This window comes from Neomonachus schauinslandi, chromosome 11 (assembly GCF_002201575.2).
Source record: "Neomonachus schauinslandi chromosome 11, ASM220157v2, whole genome shotgun sequence".
NCBI lineage: Eukaryota > Metazoa > Chordata > Mammalia > Carnivora > Phocidae > Neomonachus > Neomonachus schauinslandi.
The window spans coordinates 10,102,772-10,127,305 of NC_058413.1; the positions used below are offsets into that span (position 1 = coordinate 10,102,772).

The window sequence follows — 24,534 nt, forward strand, 5'->3', positions numbered from 1 at the left end:
CGTATGGCGGAAGTGGCTGTGCGTGTGACGCAAGCGGCGGGGGGGCGGGACCTGGGGCCGAGAGCGGTTCGCGCGCTTCGGGCCTAGTCCGGACTCGCCGCCGCCGCCGCCATATTCCCGGTAACGGGGGCGCGCGGCCGGGGGCCGGCTGGGCCGGAAGAGGGCTCGGGGCCAGCGCTGAAACTGGGAGGGGGTCGGTTGAGTTTGGGGCAGCCGGAGTCGGCGGGCGGGGGGAGGTGCGGGCCTTTGAGGGAGGAGGCCGAGGGCGCCGGGCCGAGTCTGTGGGGAGAGAGCGGGGCGGGCCTAGTTGGGGGCGAGGACTAGGCCTGGGTGGGGAGCGGAGGCGGCTGGAGCTCCACGACCCGCGGGGACTCTAGCCGGGACCGCTTTGGGGCCTAGGCAGGTGCGGCGGGCTGGGGCTGCGGGCTTCGCCGCGGTCGTTCTTCGCAGCGCCGTCCCAGGGCCCCTAGGAGCAGAGGCCTGGACTTTGCCGTCGCGCCACGGGCAGCTGCGGCGCAACTCGGGTCGGGCCCGAGGGTGATGGGCAGCGAGCCCCGCGAGCCCCGGCGGCCTGGGAGAGCGAGGGGCGGCGCGAGGCCGGGGGCGGGGCGGAGCGGGTGGGACCGAGCTTGGGCTGCCGGGATGCTGCGTCTCTGGAGACGGGAGGTTGGCAACCATTGCTCTTCTCCCGGCTCGGGACCCTCATGCCTTCGAACTCTTGCCTCTTTCAGGATACCGCAGTGGCATCTTCCTTACTTTGTCCGTTCTCCGGTCTCGCGATCTTCCTTCCGGAGCCATGTCAGAAGGAGTGGACTTGATTGATATATATGCTGACGAGGAGTTCAATCAGGTGAGGGGTCATCGGGAGCATTGGGACTTTACTGGATCTGCTGAAGAATCACTTTCACCAAACTTGCAGTGGTTCCAAGCTATGGCAGTCCTTGCTCGGCCTGAACATCCCTCTATCGGGTCTAAAATTTTACTCTATCACAGACTTTCAAGACGTCTGATCATTCTGCTTTATGTTAATTTTCAGCTCCCAAGGCTTAATTTTACAAGCTTTAAGAGCAAATAAAAATCAGGTTTAATAGAATGATGAAACAACCTGTGGAACTTGCTCCCCCAGGAGGCCAAACTTGGGTGTCAGTCTCCTCAAAGACTAACCACACTTGAAAAATCACACTTTACGTTTGCCGTAGTATTCATGAGGACGGTGTTCATACCCATTCCTTTGCAGTTCTTTTTTTTTTTTTCTTGTAGGGAGGGAAAGGGGGTGGAGGGGGAGAGAGAATCTTAAGCGCTCCATGCCAGTGCAGAGCTGAGATCACAACCCTGAGATCACGACCTGTGCTGAAATCAAGAGTCGGAGGCTTAACACACTGAGCCACCCAGGCGCCCCGCTTTGCGATGCCTTGAAAGGGTAGCTGGAGAAATATAATCCTCTTCTCCATAAAGCAGTGCAAACAGTATAAAACGTATTTTAGCATTTAATTGTAGCTTCATTCTGATTGTTTTGGGTCTTCCTTCTGTAAGTAGTTTGTAGTCTTGAGAGGTACATAGGCATTTTGGTGTAATAGATTTTATTTTATTGATGAATCTGATTGTTTTGAGGGTAGGAGTAAAGGTGTTGGACAAACCAGTTAAAAAGTATGTGTAGACCCCCTCATATACCCTGGATTGTTGGTTGATTATGTTATGTTAAGGAACATCATGTAGTGATGTCCCTTGAAACAATAATCTAACATACTGAGGTCAATCAAGAATGTTCCATAGTCTCTATTTAAAACTTAGTAATATCTTGTGCAGATTGTTTTCAGCCCCAGTTTACTTGAGTAAACTGGTTCTTCCCATTAGGATCTTTCAGTGGGTACAGATAAGGACCTGGAAAGAGGATAAAAAGAACAGATTAGAGAAAGAAGGTCCCCTGGTTAGACCCTGACTTTTATACAAGGCAACAGAGGTCTTATACATGTCATTTTCTTTACTTGACTAATGTAAAATTAAAAAATACTACAGCAAACGTAAGTTTACATTAAAAAATTTTTTAACACATTGTGCCATTTTAACATGGAGATTTTAGAACACAAAAGTAGAATAGCATAGTGAGCTGTACCCATCAGCTTCACCATTTAAACATTTTCCCATGTTTCCTCAGATAAACTGGAGTCATCTACATGTGGCTGCCGGTTGACCTAAATATGTGAAAAAAAACCCTTTTTTTTTTTTTTTTTAAGATTTTATTTATTTATTTGACAGAGACACAGTGAGAGAGGGAACACAAGCAGGGGGAGTGGGAGAGGGAGAAGCAGGCCTCCCTCTGAGCAGGGAGCCCGACGTGGGGCTCGATCCCAGGACCCTGGAATCATGACTTGAGCTGAAGGCAGATGCTTAACGACTGAGCCACCCAGGCGCCCCGAAAAAAACTTTTTAAGCTCAAACAAGTCAAATGATTATGGATGAAAAGAAAGGTTTAGTATATTAATTTAGTTATACACTATTGTTTTCCATATTAACTTTGAATCAGACCTTTACTACTCTTTATAAGTTGAGGGTTATTTTTGTTTTTGTTTGATTTTTAATACAAGACAGGAAGAAAAGGAGGTTCTCATAGTTCTTTATTAATAAAAACCCTTTTTCCCCCTTAATTTCCTTCTCTGTGGGTTGATAATGGTTCTGATTCACTTTGAGAAAAGTGAAGAACAGGGCAGGTCTAGCCACATTTGATCTGAAAAAAATGGAAATCTAATTTCTTAAGCAGTATAACTTGGGAGATTCTAGACAAGGCACAGGCCTTGTCCAGTGGTCACTGCTTTGTCAGAGTAGAAGACATTGGCCTCGATTTGTTCTCCTATCTCTAGTTAGAAAAGACTTTTTTATGGGTTTAAGATAGTCCAAAGATGGTATGTGGAATCTAGTAGACATTTATACCAAACGGACAATATTTAATGCTTGGCAAGTTGAAAGAAGTATAGATTTTGAATGTTTTATGTCCATTTGTGGAAGGTCCAGGGAGGGGTGCCGCCCAGTGCCCACATCCCCCCCCTCCACCAAATGAGTTAATTTTTGGTAAAGCTGGGCTTAGTGTAATTTGGAGGCTGCTAAAACAATGATTAAAGTTCTGTTTGGCAAGGATTGTTAAAAGCAAGGTTAGACTGAAGGCAGCCAGTACAGGTTGTATTTTAGAATGTTTTAGGAATATTAAGGATTCATCCCGAGCCGACTCGTGCACAAGAGCCCTGTCACACGTACTCTGCTCCCCAAGCAGAATGAACACAGTTCCTGGATGGAACCCTATGGTGCTGACTCCCTGATCTCTTACGACGAGCTCTTTTGCAGAGCTACTATACTCCTGTCGCATTAGGAGTCAAAATTCACAGCTGCTCTCTTGGGCTGGGGAGAGGTACTCTGGAAAAGTGAGAGCTGCCGCCTTGCTGAGTGTTTTGCCTCTGTTCCTAGTGCTAAGCAAAGTGCTTTGCACATTGCCCAATTGTGTTCGCTACTTCCATCAACAAGTACTTATTGAGCAATTTCTGTTTGCTAGGCACAGTGTCAGGACTAATGAGGGAACAGGGAAGAAATGGATCCCTGTGTTCAAAAGAGTTCGTTCCTGGTGGTTGAGGGCAGTGGACAGTGGCAGGGAAGGAGGGCATAAGGTGAGGACTAGAGCTAGTCATTATAAAGCCAAAAACTGAGAGTTTTAGTTACAATTAAAAGAACAATGGTATCAAGTAGGTGGCTTTGAGAACCATAAATCCTAGCCTTTCTTACTTCCCTCAGATACCAGGAAAAGGGGGTTGGAGGGTAGAAACATTGAGCACACAGGTGGAGAAGTTCTTACTTAAATTCAAAATCATGCAAGTTCTTTTTTATCTAAAAAGCTTCAGAGACAGTCATAGTTCTTCCTATGCTATTAAACACAAAATTTTTCTTGAGATCTTTATTCAGTTTTAAATACATACTTACTTTTTAATCTCCCTGGAATGAAACCTTCAGCATCAGTGCACATAAAACGTTGTATTTTTCACTTAATTTGTAGAATTAGATTTTGCTTTAACCTAATCCAATACTGCATAAATCACCAGCTCATTTGGTAATCAGAAAAACCTCAGGCCCTTAACCTGTTTTTCTGTCTTACCAGCTGAAGAAGTTAAAATGAATTGGTGTTGCCAGTAGATTTAAATCCAGACAGAACTTGATACGTTGTTTCTTCAACAGACTCCTCAACAGGCCTGCTCTGTGCATCAGAGCAGTTCCCACCAACTATTTTGAACCGAGGTTCTATGGCCCAGAGAAACCATTTGAATCTTGTGACAGTTTTGGATTCATTGAATCCTTTCGTGCTTCTTAAAAGTGGTAAGGTAATCCATATACAAGGTTTATCAGGACTTGAGTCTATTGTGTTCTTTAAGGGTCCTGAAAGAGTAGATTATTGGCCTAGGCTTGCAATATTGGAGATTTCCTAGTGATGTGTGCGGTCTCTGAGCTGTCCAGATCTGGGTGTTAGTTTACCACCCAATTATCAGTGGTAATTTTTGTATTATAAATTTTAGACACAATCTCTGAATCACAGGTACTGCCTAGAAGGAATTACAGTTTGGTTCCACTGAGTATCCAAGATAGTGTGTTTCCTCATTCCCCTTTTAAGTTTTATTTCAGAATCCTTGATTTAAATTGAAAAAGCACCCTGGTGTGAAGTAGTGCTCTCTAAGGATTAGAACATCAGAGAGGATCCAGTGGTTTCCATCTTCTTCCTTTACCTTGAACCATAAGGGCATATCACCATACCTACTGTATGAATGAGTAAATAAATGATTTTGTTTAGAGTTGCAGTTCTTTGAGACATAAGGGCTATGAAGTATTTTATACCCATTGTATTTGTCAAGTTTTTAGCATTTCACTTTACTCAATTTATTATCCACCCTGTGCTCTCCAATGTTAGCTTCTCTTCCTGTTCTTTACATACTCTTTATGCAGGATGCTTCTTTGTTTATAAATTTGACTACCTAGAACAGTCTTCCTGTGCTTATTTGTCTTCATTGATTCCTTTTGTTGTTTGATTTTTTAAGATTTTAGTTCTTTAATTTTAGAGGGAGCGAGCACATGAGCAGGGGAGGGCAGAGGGAGAGGGAGACAATCTCAACTAGACTCCACACTGAGCGTAGAGCCCGACATGGGGCTCGATCCCATGACCCTGAGATCATGACCTGAGTGGAAACCAGGAGTCTGACTCTTCAACTGAGCTACCTGGGCATCCCCTGCCTTTTCTTATTTTTGTATTCCCTCTAAAAAGGTTACTTTCTTTTGCCATTCTCTCTGATATTTTTACAAGGTATAAATTCCTCTCTTGTGGGGTTTTTTAGAGTATTTGTAATATTTGAAATTATTTATATGCCTCAGGAAGTAGAATCCTTTCCCCTTCACTATCAGAACAGTCTGATAATGCTACCTTTGTGTACCTGTTCTTCCACTGTACTTCAGATGAACTGAGAAACTAAAAGATGGTTTCCAGAAGTTTGTGATGGTATATAGGTCTAGGAATGAGTTTTGCAGTGAGTGCCCCCTCTAGTCTCACTTTAGATTCCACAGTTCTTATGATGGAATTGAAGAGAGAAAGTTATTGGGACTTCCTGTCCTGAGTTGCATTGGAGGAAGTGCTCTCTTTCTTCAGGGAACTAGACAAGTTACCTAACGTGGGTTCTTCCTTTATTCCCTTTTTAAAAACACAGCAGTGACATGAATGAGCTGTAGTTCCCTTAAAACACTTTGAACTTCTTTCTCTCTCTGTCAGTTTGGCAGCATCATCTTTAGCACTGTTGGGATGTTTTAGAATATTATTTGAAAAGGTACTGTTTGAGACTTAACATAAAAAGAGCTCTTTGAGATAATATTGCAAATCTGAAACATTAAGATCTCCTGGTAGTAGTTTTTACAGTTTTAGGATTTTGGGTATATAGCATTAATTTGGCTGTTTTAACAGAATACCAAAACATTAATGGCTTATAAACAACAAATTTATTTCTCACAGTTCTGGAGACTGGAAGGTTGAAGTCAGGTTTGGGTGCTGGTGAGGGCCCTCTTCCAGGTTGCAGAATGCTGGCTTGTATCTTCATGGATGCAGAGCAGAGCAAGCAAGCTCTCTTGGCTCTTATGTGGGCACTAATCCTGTTCATGAGGGTTCCACCCTCAAAACCTGGTCTAATTGTAATTACTTCCCAAAGACCCCACCTCCTGGTACCATCACATTGGGAATAGGGTTACAACATAGCATTTTGGAGGGACAGACACATTTAGTCCATAACAGTAATAAACAAGTAAACACTAACACATAAAAAGTATATTTCTGATTATGTTTCGGAGTACATGTTCATGTTGTAAATGCTTACTGTGACATAGCTTATGGTGTGGGTGCTTGTCCTGTTTTCTGACCCTTAGATTTGCAAGAACTTCACTGTTTTTGTGTATCATTGAACATCTCTGGTGTTGCTCCCAAAAGTCTCTTATGTCTAAGTGTCTCAATAATGTATTGGAGCTGCGTTGTCATCTGAGAAATAGTAAGGGAAAATCTCTGAGTTATCCTTTTCCCTTTTTTAAAAATGTTCCTTTGATGGTTACTGGAAAGATGGGATTGTGTACTATGAGTTTTAGAGCTTCTCTGAATCATTTGTGTAAATCTAAAAGTTTAAACTAGTAACACTAATTCTTTGTTGCATTCTGGGTTCCCACTTTAATATGCTTTTCCCCTGCTTTTTATTTCTAAATGAATATATTCTCTTATTAAATAGAGTTGTAAGGTTTGTGTAACTCTTGATTTTAGAAATAGCATAAGATGTGGAAAGTAAGTTTTCCTTACTCTTAGATGTGGTCTTTAGAAGCTGACCTCATTGACAGCAGTAGCAGGTGCATCTTTATGTGTTCTTAGTTTGCTTGTGTAATCATCATGTACCTTTTGATTCTTACAGTTGGCTGAAGCTGGAAACATTATAGCCTACTAACAAGGTCTTGAGAGAAAAACCTGCAGAAGCATAATTCAGTGAAATGGTTTTAAGTGAAAATTATTCTTATCTAGTTTCCTAGAGTAGAACAAGGAAGTTTTGTACATTGCTTTACAAAGTATTTGACTGTGGATTCTAAGTAAACTAGAATGAAATAGAATGAACCCAGTGGAAGGTCTGCAAACCCACCTTTGCCAACCCATCTCTTAGGACCCAGAGTTCAACAATACAGATCAGATTGACCTGTATGATGACGTGTTGACAGCCACCTCACAGCCCTCAGATGACAGAAGCAGCAGCACTGAGCCACCACCTCCTGTTCGCCAGGAGCCATCTCCCAAGCCCAATAACAAGAGTCCTGCGATCCTGTACACGTACAGTGGCCTCCGCAATAGGCGAGCTGCTGTTTACGTGGGCAGCTTCTCCTGGGTGAGCATGGGGAACCAAAAAGCCTCCTGGGTAGGCTGGAGGGAGAGCGCTGGGAGGTGATGGCATTTTCAAAAACCACTGTTGCACTGTTTTGTGCTCTGATGGGGTTGGATTTCTTTTTCCTGGGATCAGGTTGGATTGATCTCTGAAAGAGAACTATCCTGAGGACGTACTGGTGCCGAAGAAAGCAATAAGTGGGTAGTTGCTTTTTCTGCCATCTTGTTAATGCCCCTGACCCTGGGGCTTTATGTCTAGCAGGGTCGTCTGTGGGATGAGATTTTAGAATGAACACCTTGAACTCTTGGTGGTCATTCAGTGGTTCTTTGATAACAGTGGGTGACAGGGATCAAAGACCTTGATAGTTCTAGTACACTCAGGGTAGGTGGTCATTGTTGTTCTGCAAAAGTTCTTGTGTGACAGACAAGTTTTGGGGCTGGTGGAGGGAGGGTCCAAATTAGGAAATGTACATACTGAGGGGAAAGTTCCTGACAGTCGTCAAACTGTAGCCTGTCAGGTCTGTAATTAAAAGCCATTAGTAATCATTGTTTGAACTGATGACCCGCCAGCCCAAATGGCAGTCAAAGTTAAAGTAGGTTTTAATTTTCTTAATCTCAAAAGATGGGGATTGGGAAGGGGGTGGGGGTTTTGGAATTCTGGGTGGGTGAGGATAATAAGAAAAGCCTGCACTAATTGAACTGTTGATGGGCTCTTGGGTTTCTGTGGGAGGTCATGGTTGTGACTAGAATCCTAGGTTTGGGGAAAGGGTTTGGGACATTCTAGGTGGGGAGGGGGTGTAGCTCTTGACATTTCTTCCTTTTCCATCTTGCCGGCCCCAGTGGACCACAGACCAGCAGCTGATCCAGGTTATTCGCTCTATAGGAGTCTATGATGTGGTGGAGTTGAAATTTGCAGAGAATCGAGCAAATGGCCAGTCCAAAGGGTGAGGTCTGGATTCGAGAAGCCCCTTTTAGTTTGTCATCATTAGGATAACAGGTGTACGCTGTATTTTGGCCCTGGATATTTTTTTTTTTTTTTTAAGATTTTATTTATTTGACAGAGAGAGACACAGCGAGAGAGGGAACACAAGCAGGGGGAGTGGGAGAGGGAGAAGCAGGCTTCCCGCGGAGCAGGGAGCCTGATGCGGGGCTCGATCCCAGGACCCCGGGATCATGACCTGAGCCGAAGGCAGACGCTTAACGACTGAGCCACCCACACGCCCCTTGGCCCTGGATTTTAATCCCTCCGACCCCTGGCCCAGGTTATTGCCTTGGTTTTGGCAGAGCACCTTAGAATGGGGACCTAGCTGCAATGTAACAATGTCCATCCATTGAGGGGCAAAAAGAGCTGATTTCTGATTCCAGATAAATAGGAAGATTATAGGCTGACACCTTTTTGTTGATGGTAGTTTTGTGTATGTTGTATTAGTAAGGTATCTTTTGCTTTACCCGTTTTCACTAAAAGTGGAAGAGAGTTTCTTTGTTTTTCTCTTGGTTGGCTAGTATATCTCACTCATTTTTAATTTTTCTTCCCCAAGGTATGCTGAGGTGGTGGTAGCCTCTGAAAACTCTGTCCACAAATTGTTGGAACTCCTTCCGGGAAAAGTTCTTAATGGAGAAAAAGTGGACGTGAGGCCGGCCACCCGGCAGAACCTGTCACAGTTTGAGGCACAGGCTCGGAAACGTGAGTGCGTCCGAGTCCCAAGAGGGGGTACGTGGAGACCATCTGTATGAAGGGGGGCAAGTTTGTGGTTTGTTTTCTGTGTTGTGGGTTCTGCCTGCTATGTGGAGGAGTTGGTGGGGGGAGGGTGGTGGTGGTTATGGGTGGTGGCATGTTCAATTAGTAGACCCAAAAATGAGGCTGTGTACAGAAAAGAGTCTGGTTCTGCCACTGACTCAATTGTGTGACCTTGGGCAAGTCACTGTACTGCGTAGGGCCTCTTCCCCTCTCTGAAGTAGATACATGATGTTTAAAGTTCCTGCCAACTCTAAATTATGTGGTTTTGTCTAAAAATCAGTGTATAGTGAATGGGCTTAATTATAATACGTGCTCTTTATAAATAACAAGCAGCTGCCCTAACATGCAGGTAATGTTTGTAAAGATGGCTATAATCTTGTCATAAACATGTGCTGGAAGGGTGCTCTGTAAGGAATCAACCAAAAGGAATGCTGGAAAAGAAGAGTTTAACAATGTTTCTCCAGCACTGTCCAGGGGAGAGGGTGCCCTTTGAGTTACCTGATGTTTTAGTCTGCTTGGCAAGTATTTCCCACTGATAAAGCTGCATCATACTACCTTAGCTTGATGATAGTGTCCCTTGAGTTCACTTTACTCCTTTGTCCTGATTCTGTACTCACCAAGCCACCTTCTGATACTAATTTGGTTTCCCAACTAGGCTCTCCTACTGGGAAGAGAATGCGCTGACCAGCCGACACAAGTATTCCGGTCTGCTTGGCAGTTATATTTCTCATTGTAAATTAATAAATTGGCATTCTGGTTTATGAATCAGTCTCTTGTGAGTTTGGTTAGCGTGAATCAATTTCCTAGGGTCCAGTCACCCCTGGGTGAACTGTTAAAGTCGAGTTTCTGAACCTGCGAAACCTGAGGACCAGACCTTGGATTGTCCTGACCTCACAAGGTGCAGCCACCCTGCAAGGCCTTGCCTGAAGCAGCCAACTGCCTTTACTTTTCTTTTATGACAGTGGGGGTGAGGGGTGGGGGTGGGGGGAAAGTGTCATCACCTGCGTTCTGTCATCTTAGGTCCTGCTCTCAAAATAGTGCCTTGTACTGAATTGGGTGGTCCATTGGGACCTTGTATTGATTTATTGAAGGTGGAGATACGGCCACTTCTCTCTTGCATAGGAACAAGTGTTCTTTTAACTAGATTGAGAGCCTAGATTGGTATAGTGTGAACTCTCATTGCTCTGGGTTAAAAGGCACACACTTTTCTTTGACAACTTGAATTTTCAAGTTCCGCTGTTTAAGAGCCTTTGTATAATTCAACCCTTTTCTGATTTTCCTAAGTTGCATAAATGTACAGTTGCATCAGGGATAACATTCCTACTTCCGCTTAGCTATTTTCTCCTCAGTGTTCCCTTTCTTTGCTGAAATGATGGTGGTGACTGAGTGGTGTTTTTCTGCTCTGTCACGTTGACAGACTTGGGTTCTGTTAATTCACTAAGTGCAGCTGGTGGACTTCCTCTGCCTAAAAATGGTTGCTACTCTTGGGATTGTAGCCATAGGTACAAAACAGAATCCTTGCAGAAGTGGGAAGAGTAGCTGGGAGGAAGACTAACTTTCAGAGGATCCCACTTGCTAATACCTCTTTCTTTGGTTTGAGAGAACTCAGGGAAGAAACAAGTTGCCATGTGGATGAGACATGAAGCACAGGCGTGCCACGATAGGCACCAGTGATCTACTACAGTGGAGAAAGCAAGACGGTTGCTGAGATGATGGGTCCCCCCATGCTTGAAACGAGTTGGGTTTACCAGCAAGTGTTAGTTTAAGGAGCGCTCACCTTTCTGTCCACATTTGACTGCGAACAGCATCTCTCTGTCTCCAAGACCCCAAAGGCCATGGGCTCATGTTCTTCTATTGGATTCCACATTAACCAGACTTGGAGTAGACTATTAAATTGGAGAGAGTGAACAAGTTTAACTGAGTGACTTGACAATGGACAGCCACGTCCCCAGTTGTAAACAAGCACGTGTGAGCCCTTGTTGTGCACACCACCATACCAAGGTGCTATGGGGATGTTCCTGTGGGGTACTGTGTTTGGGCCATTGAAATGTAGTGGGAGTTCCCCAGATATGAGGCTTGTTTTTTACTAAGCTTTTACTAGGAGTCCCTGCTGTCACCTGTGCCATCTGCTCATTCTGTGAGCACATCTTGTCTTGGCTTACCTCCCATTTTCTCTCTCTTTCTCACTTGATCTCTAGTCTTCTGTGGTGTATGTCTCTTCCCCATCCCAGTGACCAGTTTTGGTATGTGGATGGAGGAAGTATCTATCCCCTGCCCTTCCCTCACTTACCCCAAATCCCTTGGCCAAAGTGCCTTTGCAAAGAGAAAATTTCAGATGCACAATGGCATAGTACTGGTCTAAGGAGAGAGGCCCTGAACCTCTTAATCAGGGACGGGTGATTTCACATCCCCTTGAATCCAGCTGAACTGTAATGAACATACTTCTCAACAGCGTCATTTTCTCATGGGTTAATTAGGATCCTGCATTTAGAAATAGAAAACAAATCTAAGGATAAATTAAGTGTGAAGCACAAAGAGTTCTAGATAAAGATCATTCTTTGACATGGAATTGGGGTGATACTGCTTTCTGGGATTATGACTTAACTAACTTGCCTCTGCCCTTTTTTTCTGAGGCTGAAGAAAAGGGAGTAGATGATTTTATCTTCTTTCTCAGCTGCCTGTCGCCTTCTTCAGTATGGTGTCGGAGGACTCTTGCTGAAAGATGATGTGCTCCCATGGGTACGTGTAAAGCCTTGGGCAGTAACGTTAGTTCTGTTTTGCTTCATAGGAATACCTCCACGGGCCCATTCCCGGGATTCTAGTGATTCTGCTGATGGACGGGCCACACCCTCTGACAACCTTGTACCCTCATCTGCCCGTGTGGATAAGCCCCCCAGTGTGCTGCCCTACTTCAATCGCCCTCCTTCAGCCCTCCCCCTGATGGGTCTGCCCCCACCCCCAATTCCACCCCCACCTCCTCTCTCCTCAAGCTTTGGGGTCCCTCCTCCTCCTCCTGGCATCCACTACCAGCATCTCATGCCCCCTCCTCCTCGATTACCTCCTCATCTGGCTGTACCTCCCCCTGGGGCCATCCCGCCTGCCCTTCACCTCAATCCAGCCTTCTTCCCCCCACCAAATGCTACAGTGGGGCCTCCACCAGATACTTACATGAAGGCCTCAGCACCCTATAACCACCATGGCAGGTAAGGACTATTTTGTTCCTTTCAGATCTGAGCCAGGTATAGTAGGGTAGACCATGTGTTAAGCATTTTGTTCTCCCTAAGGAAGTGAGTGAGTGAATTCTTGTGTTCTCCCTTGTGGAAACTCTGTTGTCGTAGTGTTGAGTCCTGGGAAATAGTTAACCATCTGTTAGATAATGTTTTTTATTTGGTGTTTCATTTGCATCTAAGTCTCTTGACCCAAACCATGTCTTCCATATCCCTCTTTAAGGATCTTGATTAAATCGAGGGCTGTATGTGGCTGTTAGGGATGCTGTGAATGTCTAGCGCTATTGGGTCATGCCAGAATTACAAAAGAATATGTTGTAAATCCTGTCCTTGAAGAGCATGTGAACACATAAAATGTCAGCAGGCTAAGAACCATTTAAGACATCATATAGGAGAGCATGATTAAGTAACAGTGTACTGTAGAGATGATAAGAGGTGTGGGCAATCAGGAACGGTGTTATTTCTGTGCAGCCGAGATTCGGGCCCTCCGCCCTCTACAGTGAGTGAAGCAGAATTTGAAGAGATCATGAAGCGAAATAGAGCAATTTCCAGCAGTGCCATTTCCAAAGCGGTATCTGGAGCCAGTGCAGGTAACTCGCCCTTACCTTTGCTGTCTTCTCCTTACCTTTAGTTCTTTCGTGTTTTATCATTTCCATTGGCAAGTTCAGCTAGATAAAGTTGGAGCACACTGTTAGATTCTCTAGAGTGGCACATTTTGAGTAGTATATAACCTGATTGTATGGCTTCAGGGACGCTCCAGGGGTGTTATTTATTTAGCTTGTATCCAGACCTGCCCCGTGAAAACAAATTTAGTGACTAGATTATAAATAACTAATAATATCTTATTGTAGTATTTGTTGTAGAATGAAATTCTTGGCTTTGTGGAGGTCTCAGTAGTTGATCAGTGGATCTATTGTCTGTGTAGTGCCTAGTGTAGATCCCAGGTTTTTTAGGACTGATGCCCCAACTAGATGTGGTTTGATATGGAATCTCTTTATATTTGGGGGTCTAGACAGGACTTCTGGCCTGCCTGTAGCCTATCCTAGAAAGAGGCAAGTCTGTTGGGTGTCCTCGTAAGACATAACGTGCCCTTACAGCTAACTCTTGCTCTGCTGTCAGTATTAAGTGGGCAGAACCAGGAGCTGTGACTCGGAGAGCCCTGGCATGGAATCTTTGGTTCTTTATAGGGTTCTGGTCCAAGTTTCACATTATGATATGAGTCATACTCTCTTCCTTCTTGTGAGTGTCCCACATTAATGTAAATGGGGATTGTCAGATCTCCTAAGAAATAAGTTAACACTAAATATTACCATCTGTTTTCTGTAATTTCTCATCTTTGGCTGCAAAATTTGAATCCACAGAGTAGGTTAAAGACAGGAAATACATGTATTCTCTCTCTTTTTTTTTTCCTCCAGAAAACTTTCATTGACATCTGAAGGATTTTTTAATTAGAAAGTAATCTGTGCTCATTTTAACAAGTCCAATATACAGAGGAGTATAAAGGAAATAGTCATTGTACTTCCTTACCAACTCCTTCACTTTGAGATGATCAGTAACTGAATCTCTGTCTCCCTTCCTTTTTGTTGTTCTCATTCCAGTCATTCAAACCACAAATACTTATTGAATGCCTACAAAATAAGCAAAAAGTCCCTACCCCAGTAGAGCTGACATCCCGGTGTTCCTGGACTTCCACAGAATCACAGTTCCTGCACAGTTTCCATTCTGTTCTTGCTGCCCTGCACAGAGGAGGCAGCCAGTCCTCATCACTGGACCCCTGTCTGGTGTTATGCTTTCCTCGCATTATCTTCTGTCTGTAATGCGCTGGATTTAGCTTGGAAAAGCATTGTGCAAGTACCCAGCCCCTGACCACGATCCCTGAGCCAGGCATTGCTCCCTTTGGGGAATGAAGGGGGCTAGTTCTTGATGGCAGCGTAATTTAAAAAATATATATAAATACACTCCACACGTAGACGTGTTAGATATACATTATATATATGTGTACACGCATTTGATGATAGATGTAAAATAATTCAGACTTAGAAATGTGCAGTGGTAATTAATAAAAGTCCTTTATACAAGGACCACCACCAAGACCACCTTCTACAATTTAGTGTCTGTCCTTCAGATTTTTTTTTCTGTGCATATGACAACATATACATAATTTTTATTATTTTTACAAAAATGGAATAGTGTTTTTACAGATTTTTAGAAATTAATATAATCTGGACATCTGTCAGTATAAAAAGTACCTAATATTTATTGAGCCCTTACTGTGTGCCTGGCACTGTGCTAAGCGCTTTATGTGGGTTATTTTGTTTACCTACAGATTTATCGTGTGCTTTTTAACAACTATGTAGTATTTTATAAAACCAATGTCCCATAATTTATTATAGCACCCTGCTGAAGGAACTTTATGTCTGATTTTTTGATAAAATAATGCTGAAATGTAACATTGTTAAGCATACATACTTGTGAACAGAAGTAGGACATTCTTAGAATTGCTGGGTCAGAAAGTATGCACATTGTTTATTGTAATGGGTATTGTCAGATCACCCTCAGACCACCCTGCCCTGGTTTGCATGTCCACTAGCAACATCTGAGAACCTGTCTGATTGCAAACTGTTGGGATATAGGTGCCGTCCACTTTTATACCTGCCACTTAAGCCTCATCCATCTTACCATGGTTCTGTGGGAACTAGTTATTCTTGCTTTGTGTCCTCCTGAGTTCTCCTTTTGATCCAGTTAGTTTACTGCCTCTGCTCATCCTTGGCCTTTCCCATCCGTCCCCCGTCAGGGGATTACAGTGACGCGATTGAGACGCTGCTCACAGCCATTGCTGTTATCAAACAGTCCCGGGTCGCCAATGATGAGCGTTGCCGTGTCCTCATCTCCTCTCTTAAGGACTGTCTTCATGGCATTGAAGCCAAGTCCTACAGTGTGGGTGCCAGCGGGAGCTCGTCCAGGTGAGTTGTCGGTTGCTCCAGCGGCCTACCAGCCCCGAGCAGCACTCTTCCAGGGATTGGCAGGGGGAGGAAGAGAGCCCAGGGGATCTGGCAAGACCCTGGCTGGAAGAGCAGGCTCGCCCTGATGTCTTTAAGGGGAAGGAATTAACCAAGCATCTGCATTAACAAATGTTGTAATGTCTGTAGTCCGTGCTGCATGAGGCAGTGGGCTATTTAGGAGTAAAGATAGACCGGTGTAGTTAAGAACGTGGGCTTTGAAGCCATACGTGCTTGGATTCGAATCCCAGTTCTGCTCCTAAGTACTTGTATGGCTTTGAGTATAGCAATCACTCAGCTTTCTAAGCATCATTTTTCTCATTTTTAAAAAAAGGGACAAGAGTGGTACTTCTCTGATGGACCTGTTGTAGAGATTGGGTGAGATAAGCATGTAAAGCTCCTAGCACTGTGCCTGATACATTAGTAAGACCTCAACACATTTGACTTAACGATTTTCCCCAAAAAGACTAGGCGTCAAAGAGCTAACATTCTCAGACATTGGGCCCATCATAGAAAAGTGGTTCAGACAAGTACTGGAAGACACCGAAACACAACACTCTTGGAAGGCATGTGGTAGGTCCTCTGAGTGAGGCTGAAGGATCTTTCTAATAGGAAGAGACACCGGTCCCGAGAGCGGTCGCCTAGCCGGTCCCGGGAGAGCAGTAGGAGGCACCGGGACCTGCTTCATAATGAAGAGCGGCATGATGATTACTTCCAAGAAAGGAACCGGGAGCACGAGAGACACCGGGATAGAGAACGGGACCGGCACCACTGAGAAAGGTGGGACGAAGCCCCGCTCCTGGCTGTGGGCCATCTTTTATAAAAGAAAAAGTACTGATCGTGAAGATCCTGCTCTCTTTTTCTAAAGCAAATAAAGGGAAAGGGAGGACTTTTTGACTTAGGTAACAGAAAATTGAGGAGGGCAGGTTTGGAGAAGTCTTGCCCTGAAATGGACCTGAGATTGAGCTGGTTTTGTTTGTGTCTTGTCTGCCTTAACCTGGTGTCCAAGAGACAGCATGGCATCCGGGCTGAGAGCACAGTGATGCAGGCCGCGTTACTTTGCTCTTCAGTTTTCCTCATTTGTAAACGAACATGGTAAGAGCAGCTGTCTCGCTGAATGCAGTGCGACAGTCCATCCAGAGCATTCAGCACTCATGGTACTTGTTACATACCAAGTTCTCAGTAGATGATAGCCAATTATATTTTCACCCCACTGAACTTTCAAGGTTTTTTCAGGAAACCGACCAAGACAAAAAAGTAAGACCATGGCCTACTTGTTAGTTTTTGAGGCGCAACATTGATGATTTTAAGAATTAGTATCTATTAAAGGGACTTTGAAACTCAGGATACTTTAGGAGAAAGCTGATCTGAAAAAAAAAATCATATTTAATAATGTAGAGACTGTGTGGAGGGAGGATACTTCAATGGAAGGATATATTTGTTCGGGGAACAAAAAACTTACAGCGATTTTTTTTTTTTTTTTTTTTTTTTGGCAAAACAAAAGCAGAAGAGTTGTGAGGGGAACTATATTAACTCAGGTTATGGAGAAGTTGAGTTAGGCTTGGCTGCATCCAGGGGCTCCAGCTGTGTCTTCAGGACTTAACCCCTCCGCATCACCAGCTCTGCTTTTCTCAGTCTTCCTCCTCAGACAGGCCTCAGTGGTTGGAGTGGGGGAGGAGAGGGGGGAAGGCGACAGCAGCCCCATCGTTTCAGCCCCATCATTATATCCCACCAATTTAGCTATCCCAACTGAAAGAAAGCTTCCAGCAAAGATTGTTTCTAGTATACAAGTAAGCAAGAGTGGTTTTGATTCTGTATCTCTGGAGACCTTTAAAAGTAGTCTAGACTCTGGCTAGGATGATCTGTTTGTGGTTCCTAGAAGCTACTGCATGACCCAGATGACTTTCGAGTCTCTTCTCGACTTTGGTTTCACATCAGGTGTGTTAGGAAGATGTCCTTGTTTTTTGTTTTTCTGTGTGTGTTTTTTTTGCCAATTTGGTTGATCTGAAGTAATGGTAACTGAACAGGAGGGTGAGGATTAGGAACAGCTCTCGGGTGGTTAGGGGCTAGGTGGGTGGTGACTGGTTGAAGACGAGAAGAGAGACCCTGCCACTACCTGGGAATGCCTGTAGTTCACCAGCAGTAGCTGGACCCTAAACAGTCGGCAAGTGCAGCATTTGGCCTACTGACAGCCTACTAAAAGAAAGGAGTTCTGTTATATTTCCCTGCTGCACTCTACTTTGTTGTTTGGCATTATCTGCCATTAATATAAGCAGTTATAGCTGGAAATTTTGTTTTGTTGTCTTCTTTGTAAAGAGGCGAATGAGTGGGAAAATGAAAAGTTACCATTTTTTTTACCTGTTTTCCTTCTCTGTTCTTAAACCACTCATTTATTCCACAAAATATTAGAGTGCTTGACATCACTGAAATCTAAGATAATCCATGTAAAATCAACAGTTAGGCTGTGGGTTCTAGATTTTGCAACAAGTGGAGTTGGGGGAAGTACCCATGTACCTCCAGGACGCTAGGGGAGATGGGGCTCACAAATAGCTCTGGCCTAGCTCAGCCTCGGAGTGGGCGGGAGGGCGGGCACTAGGGTAGACCTCTGTCCCTGTCCCCCCCCTTCTGTGGCAGTAGCAGCATCTCCCGGCTCTTGTTGGAGCTGGCACAGTTGCTAGTGTTGCTGTGGGTCAGGTGCCACCCCTTCCCTAACCCTGCTGCTCACAGTGTGGGTCCTTCAGAGTGGAAAAGACTAGAATAGTGACCAGGGAGGTACTTGTCCGTGCAGAGGATGAATTACAGTCTCTGGGGCCACATTCCCTTTAGCAGTTAGAACATATAACTGCATGTCGCCATTCTTGGTGGCTTTGCTTCTAACAGCCTTCTGACAGAAATTGTGAGATCCACTGATAATGAGTATTTTGGGGATTGAACATCTGAACCTGAAACATTAGCTGTCATTTTGCTTCATTTCTTCCACCTGTAAAGTGGGCCTGTTTTTCCATTATGAGAGTGGTGCACTTTGGATAACTCTGAAGAACCTATAACCCAGTAGTTCCCAGAAAACAGTCATTTGGCTGGTGCGGGCCTGTGACAAGAGGAGGAAAAGGAACTCTGAAACAGGTTTTCCAGGTCCGCATTTTTTATTCCTTAGATATATCTATGTTACTCCATCCAAATAACTAGTCCAAAAGAATTGAATCAGACACCCCAAAAATGTCAGTTTCTCACATCCTCATCTTAAGGACTCTGCATTCTATCTGCAGTCACCAAGTTGTGAGGTAGAAGGTCTTATGTTGGGGAGATGGTACTTGGGCCCATTTAGCTGGAGAACTGTGCAAGTTCTGTGTAGAACACGTTTTAGTTAGAAAATACTAGTGTTCATGTTGTATGGATGGTGTTCCCTAAGAGCCAAAAGGTGTGTTCCGTCTAGAGGCAGCAATACAAACAGCAAGCTTTTCTTCCATTCTTTCTCAGGGTGGGCAGCACCACTGGGGCACAAAGTCTCATCGGCCACTTTGGCTTCTGCCTGCATCCAAACATTACCACCAAATGTAACTACAAGCTCTAAGAATTGCGTGCTACAGTTGACTTTTTTTGATGTACTAGTTCTCCTTTGTTGTTTTGTATGGACAATTCCCAAATTATCTCTATTTTGGAGTATGTGTGTAGGCTTTGAAATTTGAGGATATCCTTAGGTAATGTGTGGCTTTGGCTTCAACTTCTTGTAGTTCTCGGCTCTTGGCTTATTATTTGAGGATATTATCCTACTAAGATCTAATCATTCTCACCTCATGTCCTTTCCTCCTGGTCCAATGAAAACTAAACATTCTGTTCAGTTTTGATCCAGTGCAAAGATTCAAAAACCCAAATGGTATGAAGTGGAGAGGCACCGAGGGCTTCAGTTTTCCCCCATAGAAAATGAGACAAACGCCTGCCAGCATAGGTGTTTAGAGAAGCCAGAAGGCAGCAGCCTCTGTAACAGATTCTGAAGAGCCCAAGATTAAACAGTGCCAGTTCAGAATATTGAAGGATCGGGCAGCTTGGGGATGTTTTTTTCTTGGATAGCTCCTCCAGGTTACGGACGAGCATACGTAAAGAGTGAGCATTTGTGTGTAGGCTATGTTGTGGGTTTGGCCATTAGTAGAAGTCCTAAACCTGGATTTAATCTCCCTTTTTCCTGTTAGCTATTAATTCTGTTCTATGCAGTCAGATTGACCGGGCTGCTCCCCGGCTTACTGATGCTGCAACACTGCAAAAGGGCTGGGCGTACTAGGGACCTTAAGTTTGGTAGAGATGTGGTAAGTGGCTTAACAGTGCCTTCCTGTTTGGCAGAAGTTCTTAATTGTGCTTTTAGGTTTCTTGAACGGGGACTACTGGTTTTTTTATTTCCATGCTCTGCCTTCTCTTCTGGCCTGGCCAGATAACTCTTGTGTGGTATTAGGCTGTTTCTTGATCCCTTACTCAAAGCTGTTGTCTGGGGAAAGATTTAGAATCCCTTGACTTTCAGTAGAGGTTAGAACATTCCCGGCTCTTTGTGTGTGTGCGTGCACATGTACTCTAAGGACACTGTTTGGAGTGTTTTAAACAAGGCTTCCTGAAAAAAAAGTTTAGGAGTTTCCTGTGTAAGTACGTACTACCTGCTAGGGCCTCTTGGGTGTTTGGGGGTTAATGGGTTTGGTTATGTGCACATTTGTTTTCTTACCATTGTACCTCCCATTTCCAGATTTTTACCCCTCCCCTTAAGGTAAGCTCTGACTTGCTCAGAACAGATTTTCTGAAATGGTATTTCAACTCCCCATATTTCCTTATTGCAACTCTTTTTGGATTGTTGTAGTTTCTATACTTCTCCAGCCAAAGTCTCCTTTTTAGTCAGACTGCTTTGAGACTTCGTTTCATTGTGTTTCCCCCTAACCTTAAAGTGAGATGTCACTGCTTTTTTCTATTTACTATAGCTCCTGCAACCATTCCCTCACTGCGCACAGTGCCAGACACCCCCAGACAATCCTGCTTTCTTTCCTTCACTTTCCCAGGCTTGCATTCTGTCTGTGTATATATTCTACTTCGTACATTATAACTTTAGACAATGCCAGTGTAATTCGAGTAAGCCCATCAGTCAGAAGGTAACCTCTAACGTGTATTTTCTTTTTCTTCTGATGTTCTCATTGCAGGAGTCTGGTTGGAAGCAAATGTTTTTTTAATGGACTTGCATCTCCTCACCTTGATCAGGACTAAAGGACGGAGGCCACTCCACCCCTCCCCCTTCCTCCAAGCCCCTAGCCCCCTTCAGACACCCAGGGAATACCCTCTGCCCTACAGGATTGAAGACTGCCTGGCAGCCCTCCCAATCCCACACCTCCTGTTTGTCAGGGGAAGGAACCTAAAGACTTTGTGTGGTTGGGAGGGGTGGCAGACAGGAAGAAAACATGTCCAGGCCCCTGGTCTCCATAGAGAATGGTGCTTTGTCCAAGGAAACGTAGGAGTTTCTGATTCTCCAGGAGCAGTTCGGTGGTGAGGTTGATGGGAAGACTTTCTTCCCAAAGAACAAAGAAAACGGATCCTCCATGCAGGATCTAGGAGAGTGACTGGGTGTGCCAAAATATGCCCAGGGTCCTGCCCTCAGCACTAGGTTTGATGGGGCCAAGAGGGTCCAAACCCCTTGCTAACATACCACTTCTTTGTTTAACTCCTTTACCTTCCCAGCCCTTTGAGGAGGAGGGACCCTGAGAACAGAAATTCCCTTAGGAGGAGCTTCTCCTGTTCTTGCTTTTCCCTCTTACATATTGACGGTTCGTGTCCCTGACCTCCCAGAGGGCTGAACCTTTCCACCTCCCTGCTGCCCAGCCGCCTCAGTGGACTTGCCCCTTCTAAGCAAAGAAGGCCCTTGAGGTTGGTTGCTGCTGGGGAGCCCGGCAGAGCCAGTTACCACCCTCTGCTGCTTCGTGCTTGGTTGCCTCTTGCAATAACCAGCTGTACTAGGTGTTCCCTTTCCTGGGGCTTTTCCATTTCACACGTGGAGCCCCTCCCCCAGGAAGGCTGCTTCCTTGTTTTAGAGGAAGCTACTGCCCTTGGGAGACGGGGACAGCGGACCTCAGCACTGAAGAATCCTTGTGAACTACCAGGAGGGGTGGGAAAGGAGGCAGGCTGGGCAAGCTGTGGCCTACTTCCATAGAGGCTTTTCTGTTTTCAGGTTCGATGTGAGCATGGGCTTGCATCCCCCAGGTACATACGTATTTTACTTAACTGTGGGAGAACCTGGCATTAGTAGGCAGGTGAAGTCACAGATTTGGTGTCTTTCCACCTTTTGACTGTTGACGTATTAATAGTTCCCCTCGCTCTACGTGGAGGTGCTTCCTGCCTCTGATGAGGAGTGAGGAGGAAGTGGAGCCTGACTCAGATGAGCTCAGCTCAGAGTTCTAAGGACCACCACTCTGGGGGCATTTTCTACACAGGCAGATGGAATTGCTTTTCCCCTAACATCCAAGTTGTGGTGTGGTTGCTGTGGATGGCGGCAGCAGCGGTCCTGCGCTACCGCATGCACGTACAGGGCATAGGACACCTAGCAGGAGGAGAGACGTGGCATGTGAGACGGTAGGGTCACTGGAGACCCTTCTGGCTCAGATGGAAGAGACTGAGTTGGACTGAACCCTTCCTCTGTTCCCTGCACGTATCTGACGAAGCCCTCAGTCAGTCAGCGAGGGGGGTCCCCCCAGGGTTGGACAGGCACATTCCCTTGGGACAGAGGCTACACGTTTGTAGCTTTTCTCCCCTGTCCCCAGCCCCATCCCCACCTCCACTTCAGAACATGGCCCCCCGCCCAACTGGCCAAGTGTTAAGTGATGTGCTTATCCTCGAGAGCAGCTCCGGGTGTCTTTTTAAAATGTAGAGAAAACGGAGTACGGTGACAGTTTAAGGAAAAAAAAATACATAGAATACCAGAAAAGCCGTTTACCCGGAGAATTTTTTTCTCCCCATTTTTGTTTTGTTTTTACTCAATGACACAAATTTTAGTTTTATTTCCTGATAGCAAAAGGAAAAAAAACCCAGCCCTCAAAAAGGCCGAGGCCCCGTCCCCCTGTTGTCGGTGATTTGTTTGTCTTTCTGATAGGTTGAAAATTGTGTAATAAACTTGATGACGCTGTCAATCTTTTATACTGCATTGTATTTTTTTTCCTTTTGTAACAAAATATTTTTAAATAATAAATGGGGTGTGAGCTGTTTTATGGATTCTGCATTGAATAGCTTTGTTGAGGTGTCTGGGACATGGGCCGGGGCTGATGTAGAGGCTGTGGGATGACACTGAAGCCCCTGAGTTCTGAGCTGGAATCCCAGGTTGGGCGTGTGGTGGCCCGCGTGGCCTGTGGGACACTAGGGGGCCTCTAGTGCAGATCTTTGGAAGTGCACCCTTGAGGCTTAGCTTGCTTCCTTAGCCATCTAAACTAAGGGAAGAAAAATTCCAAGTTGTCCTTTGTCCTTCAAGATTCCTAAGATTCATTCTCCGAGTAAATGTCCTCCCCTGACAGTTCAGTTCTGACGTTCTCAAATCCAGGAAGGGAAGACTCCTCTGCTCGGAGTCTGGAAAGATGCTTGCCAGTGCCTGCTTGGGAGGGGTGAACAGCATAACCTAACTGAGCTGAGAATAGTAGCTATTCTGCCTTTTACACAGCGGTGTTTTAAGAATCTGAAAGAGTAGGGGCGCCTGGGTGGCTCAGTCATTAAGCGTCTGCCTTCGGCTCAGGTCACGATCCCAGGGTCCTGGGATTGAGCCCCCTGAAATGAGCCCCCCTGCTCACCAGGAAGTCTGCTTCTCCCTCTCCCACTCCCCCTGCTTGTGTTCCCTCTCTCGCTGTGTCTCTCTGTCAAATAAATGAATAAAATCTTAAAAAAAAGAAAATTAGCAAATGTGAACATGTTTTGGGAACTGGGTTGCTGTCTGAACATCGGGAAGTACAGATTAGGAAGTTACGGAGAGTGTTGTGGGTGAGCTCCTTGGACTTCCAGAAAGCTTCTGGCTTTTCAAAAAGCCAGCTGAGCCAAGAGGAGTTACACATGTATAAAAAGATGAACCAGAGATCAGGTGATACATAATGTGTATTGGGACCTGCAAAGGCAAGATTAGCATAAAAACAAGAAACCTTCCAGGGGCCCAGAATCTCTATGACAATGCACAGTATGAGGGAAATAGGAGTGGGCTCTCAAGGCAAGTTCCGTGGTCCCGTGCTATGCTTGCTAAAATTCCTGTTCTTGGGCTGCGTCCACTTCTACGTGAAGTCTAGAAATCCACTTTTTAGGTCCCAGATGACTTTCATGTAAACTAAAGCGAGGACTGGTAGTTTAGAGAAGGCAACACATTCTTCATCGAAGCGTTACCATAGTGGAACAGAAAGGGAATGACCTTTGGGTTACTCTTGGTTCAAATCCCAACTCTTACTTTTTAAGCTAAATGCCCTCAGACAGGAAGTGACTTAACATTCGAGTTGATTTTCTTCTGCCTCACAGGACCATGGTATGGATTAAATCTACTCTGCCAGGCACTGGATGAACATTAGTCTCCTATACATTGCTGTCATGGTACAGAGCCAGAAACCCCAATCTGTGTGTCCCAAGTGCTTCCTGATTTGGGCCAGACCTCAGCCTCTAGAGATGGCCACTGCAGTCACTTGTCAAGTTCTAGCCATGAGTGTGAATATCTGAGCAGGTCTCTACCAGCCCATGTGACCAAGCCCTACTCCTTCACTCAGATCTCTCTCCACGGTTCCAGAATATTGATCCTTCAGGTCTAGATGGGCAGTAAAGTGACTTCCCTTGGACTTCAAATACAGCATCTGACCACATTAACCCTGAAAGACTAGCTATGCTCATTCCCATCCCCTGCTGCCTCAGTTTCTGTTGTATGATGTTTTATTCTGGGGTGACTACACCTGCACGTGTGGCTCCAGCAAGCACCGGGAAGAATGAACATCCGTGGAGCCATCCACAGGAAGCACAATGCATTAAGCTCCCGGAGAACCAGGAAATAAATGAGAGGACTTCCTGCTCTAATTCTATCCTCATTTCCAACCACTCATTCTCCTTAAGTGGTACCTGTTGAGGAGTAGAATTTACTTGATCTAGACTGAGACTCCGAAGACAAGATTTCTAGATCCAACTGTT

General features: G+C 44.9%; 1 protein-coding gene across 6 annotated transcripts; it reads left to right on the forward strand.

Moving 5' to 3' along the window:
• The first annotated feature begins 50 nt into the window (after positions 1-50).
• Positions 51-22,601, forward strand: CPSF7 (cleavage and polyadenylation specific factor 7). 6 transcript variants are annotated; one of them, XM_021685465.1, is made up of 11 exons: positions 51-120; positions 732-850; positions 7,203-7,421; positions 8,258-8,361; positions 8,956-9,128; positions 11,944-12,099; positions 12,301-12,358; positions 12,854-12,972; positions 15,187-15,345; positions 15,994-16,161; positions 20,553-22,601. In XM_021685465.1, the coding sequence occupies exons 2-11, from the start codon at positions 797-799 to the stop codon at positions 20,894-20,896; spliced, it is 1,554 nt and encodes a 517-aa protein (XP_021541140.1). In that variant the 5' UTR covers positions 51-120; positions 732-796; the 3' UTR covers positions 20,897-22,601. The 6 variants fall into 6 exon arrangements, with proteins under 6 accessions (XP_021541140.1, XP_021541139.1, XP_021541141.1 ...); XM_044919271.1 differs by lacking the exon at positions 51-120 and adding an exon at positions 124-193; XM_021685464.1 differs by having other exon boundaries at positions 8,956-9,101; positions 11,944-12,358.
• The last annotated feature ends 1,933 nt before the right edge of the window (positions 22,602-24,534 follow it).

What these genes read in the sequence shown, in the direction of transcription:
- CPSF7 (XM_021685464.1), top strand. Translation starts at nt 797, where the DNA reads ATGTCAGAAGGAGTGGACTTGATTGATATATATGCTGACGAGGAGTTC. An exon ending in CTGACGAGGAGTTCAATCAG is followed by an intron (nt 851 to 7,202) that starts GTGAGGGGTCAT and finishes CCCATCTCTTAG; the next exon opens with GACCCAGAGTTCAACAATAC. An exon ending in GACCGGCACCACTGAGAAAG is followed by an intron (nt 16,162 to 20,552) that starts GTGGGACGAAGC and finishes TTCTCATTGCAG; the next exon opens with GAGTCTGGTTGGAAGCAAAT.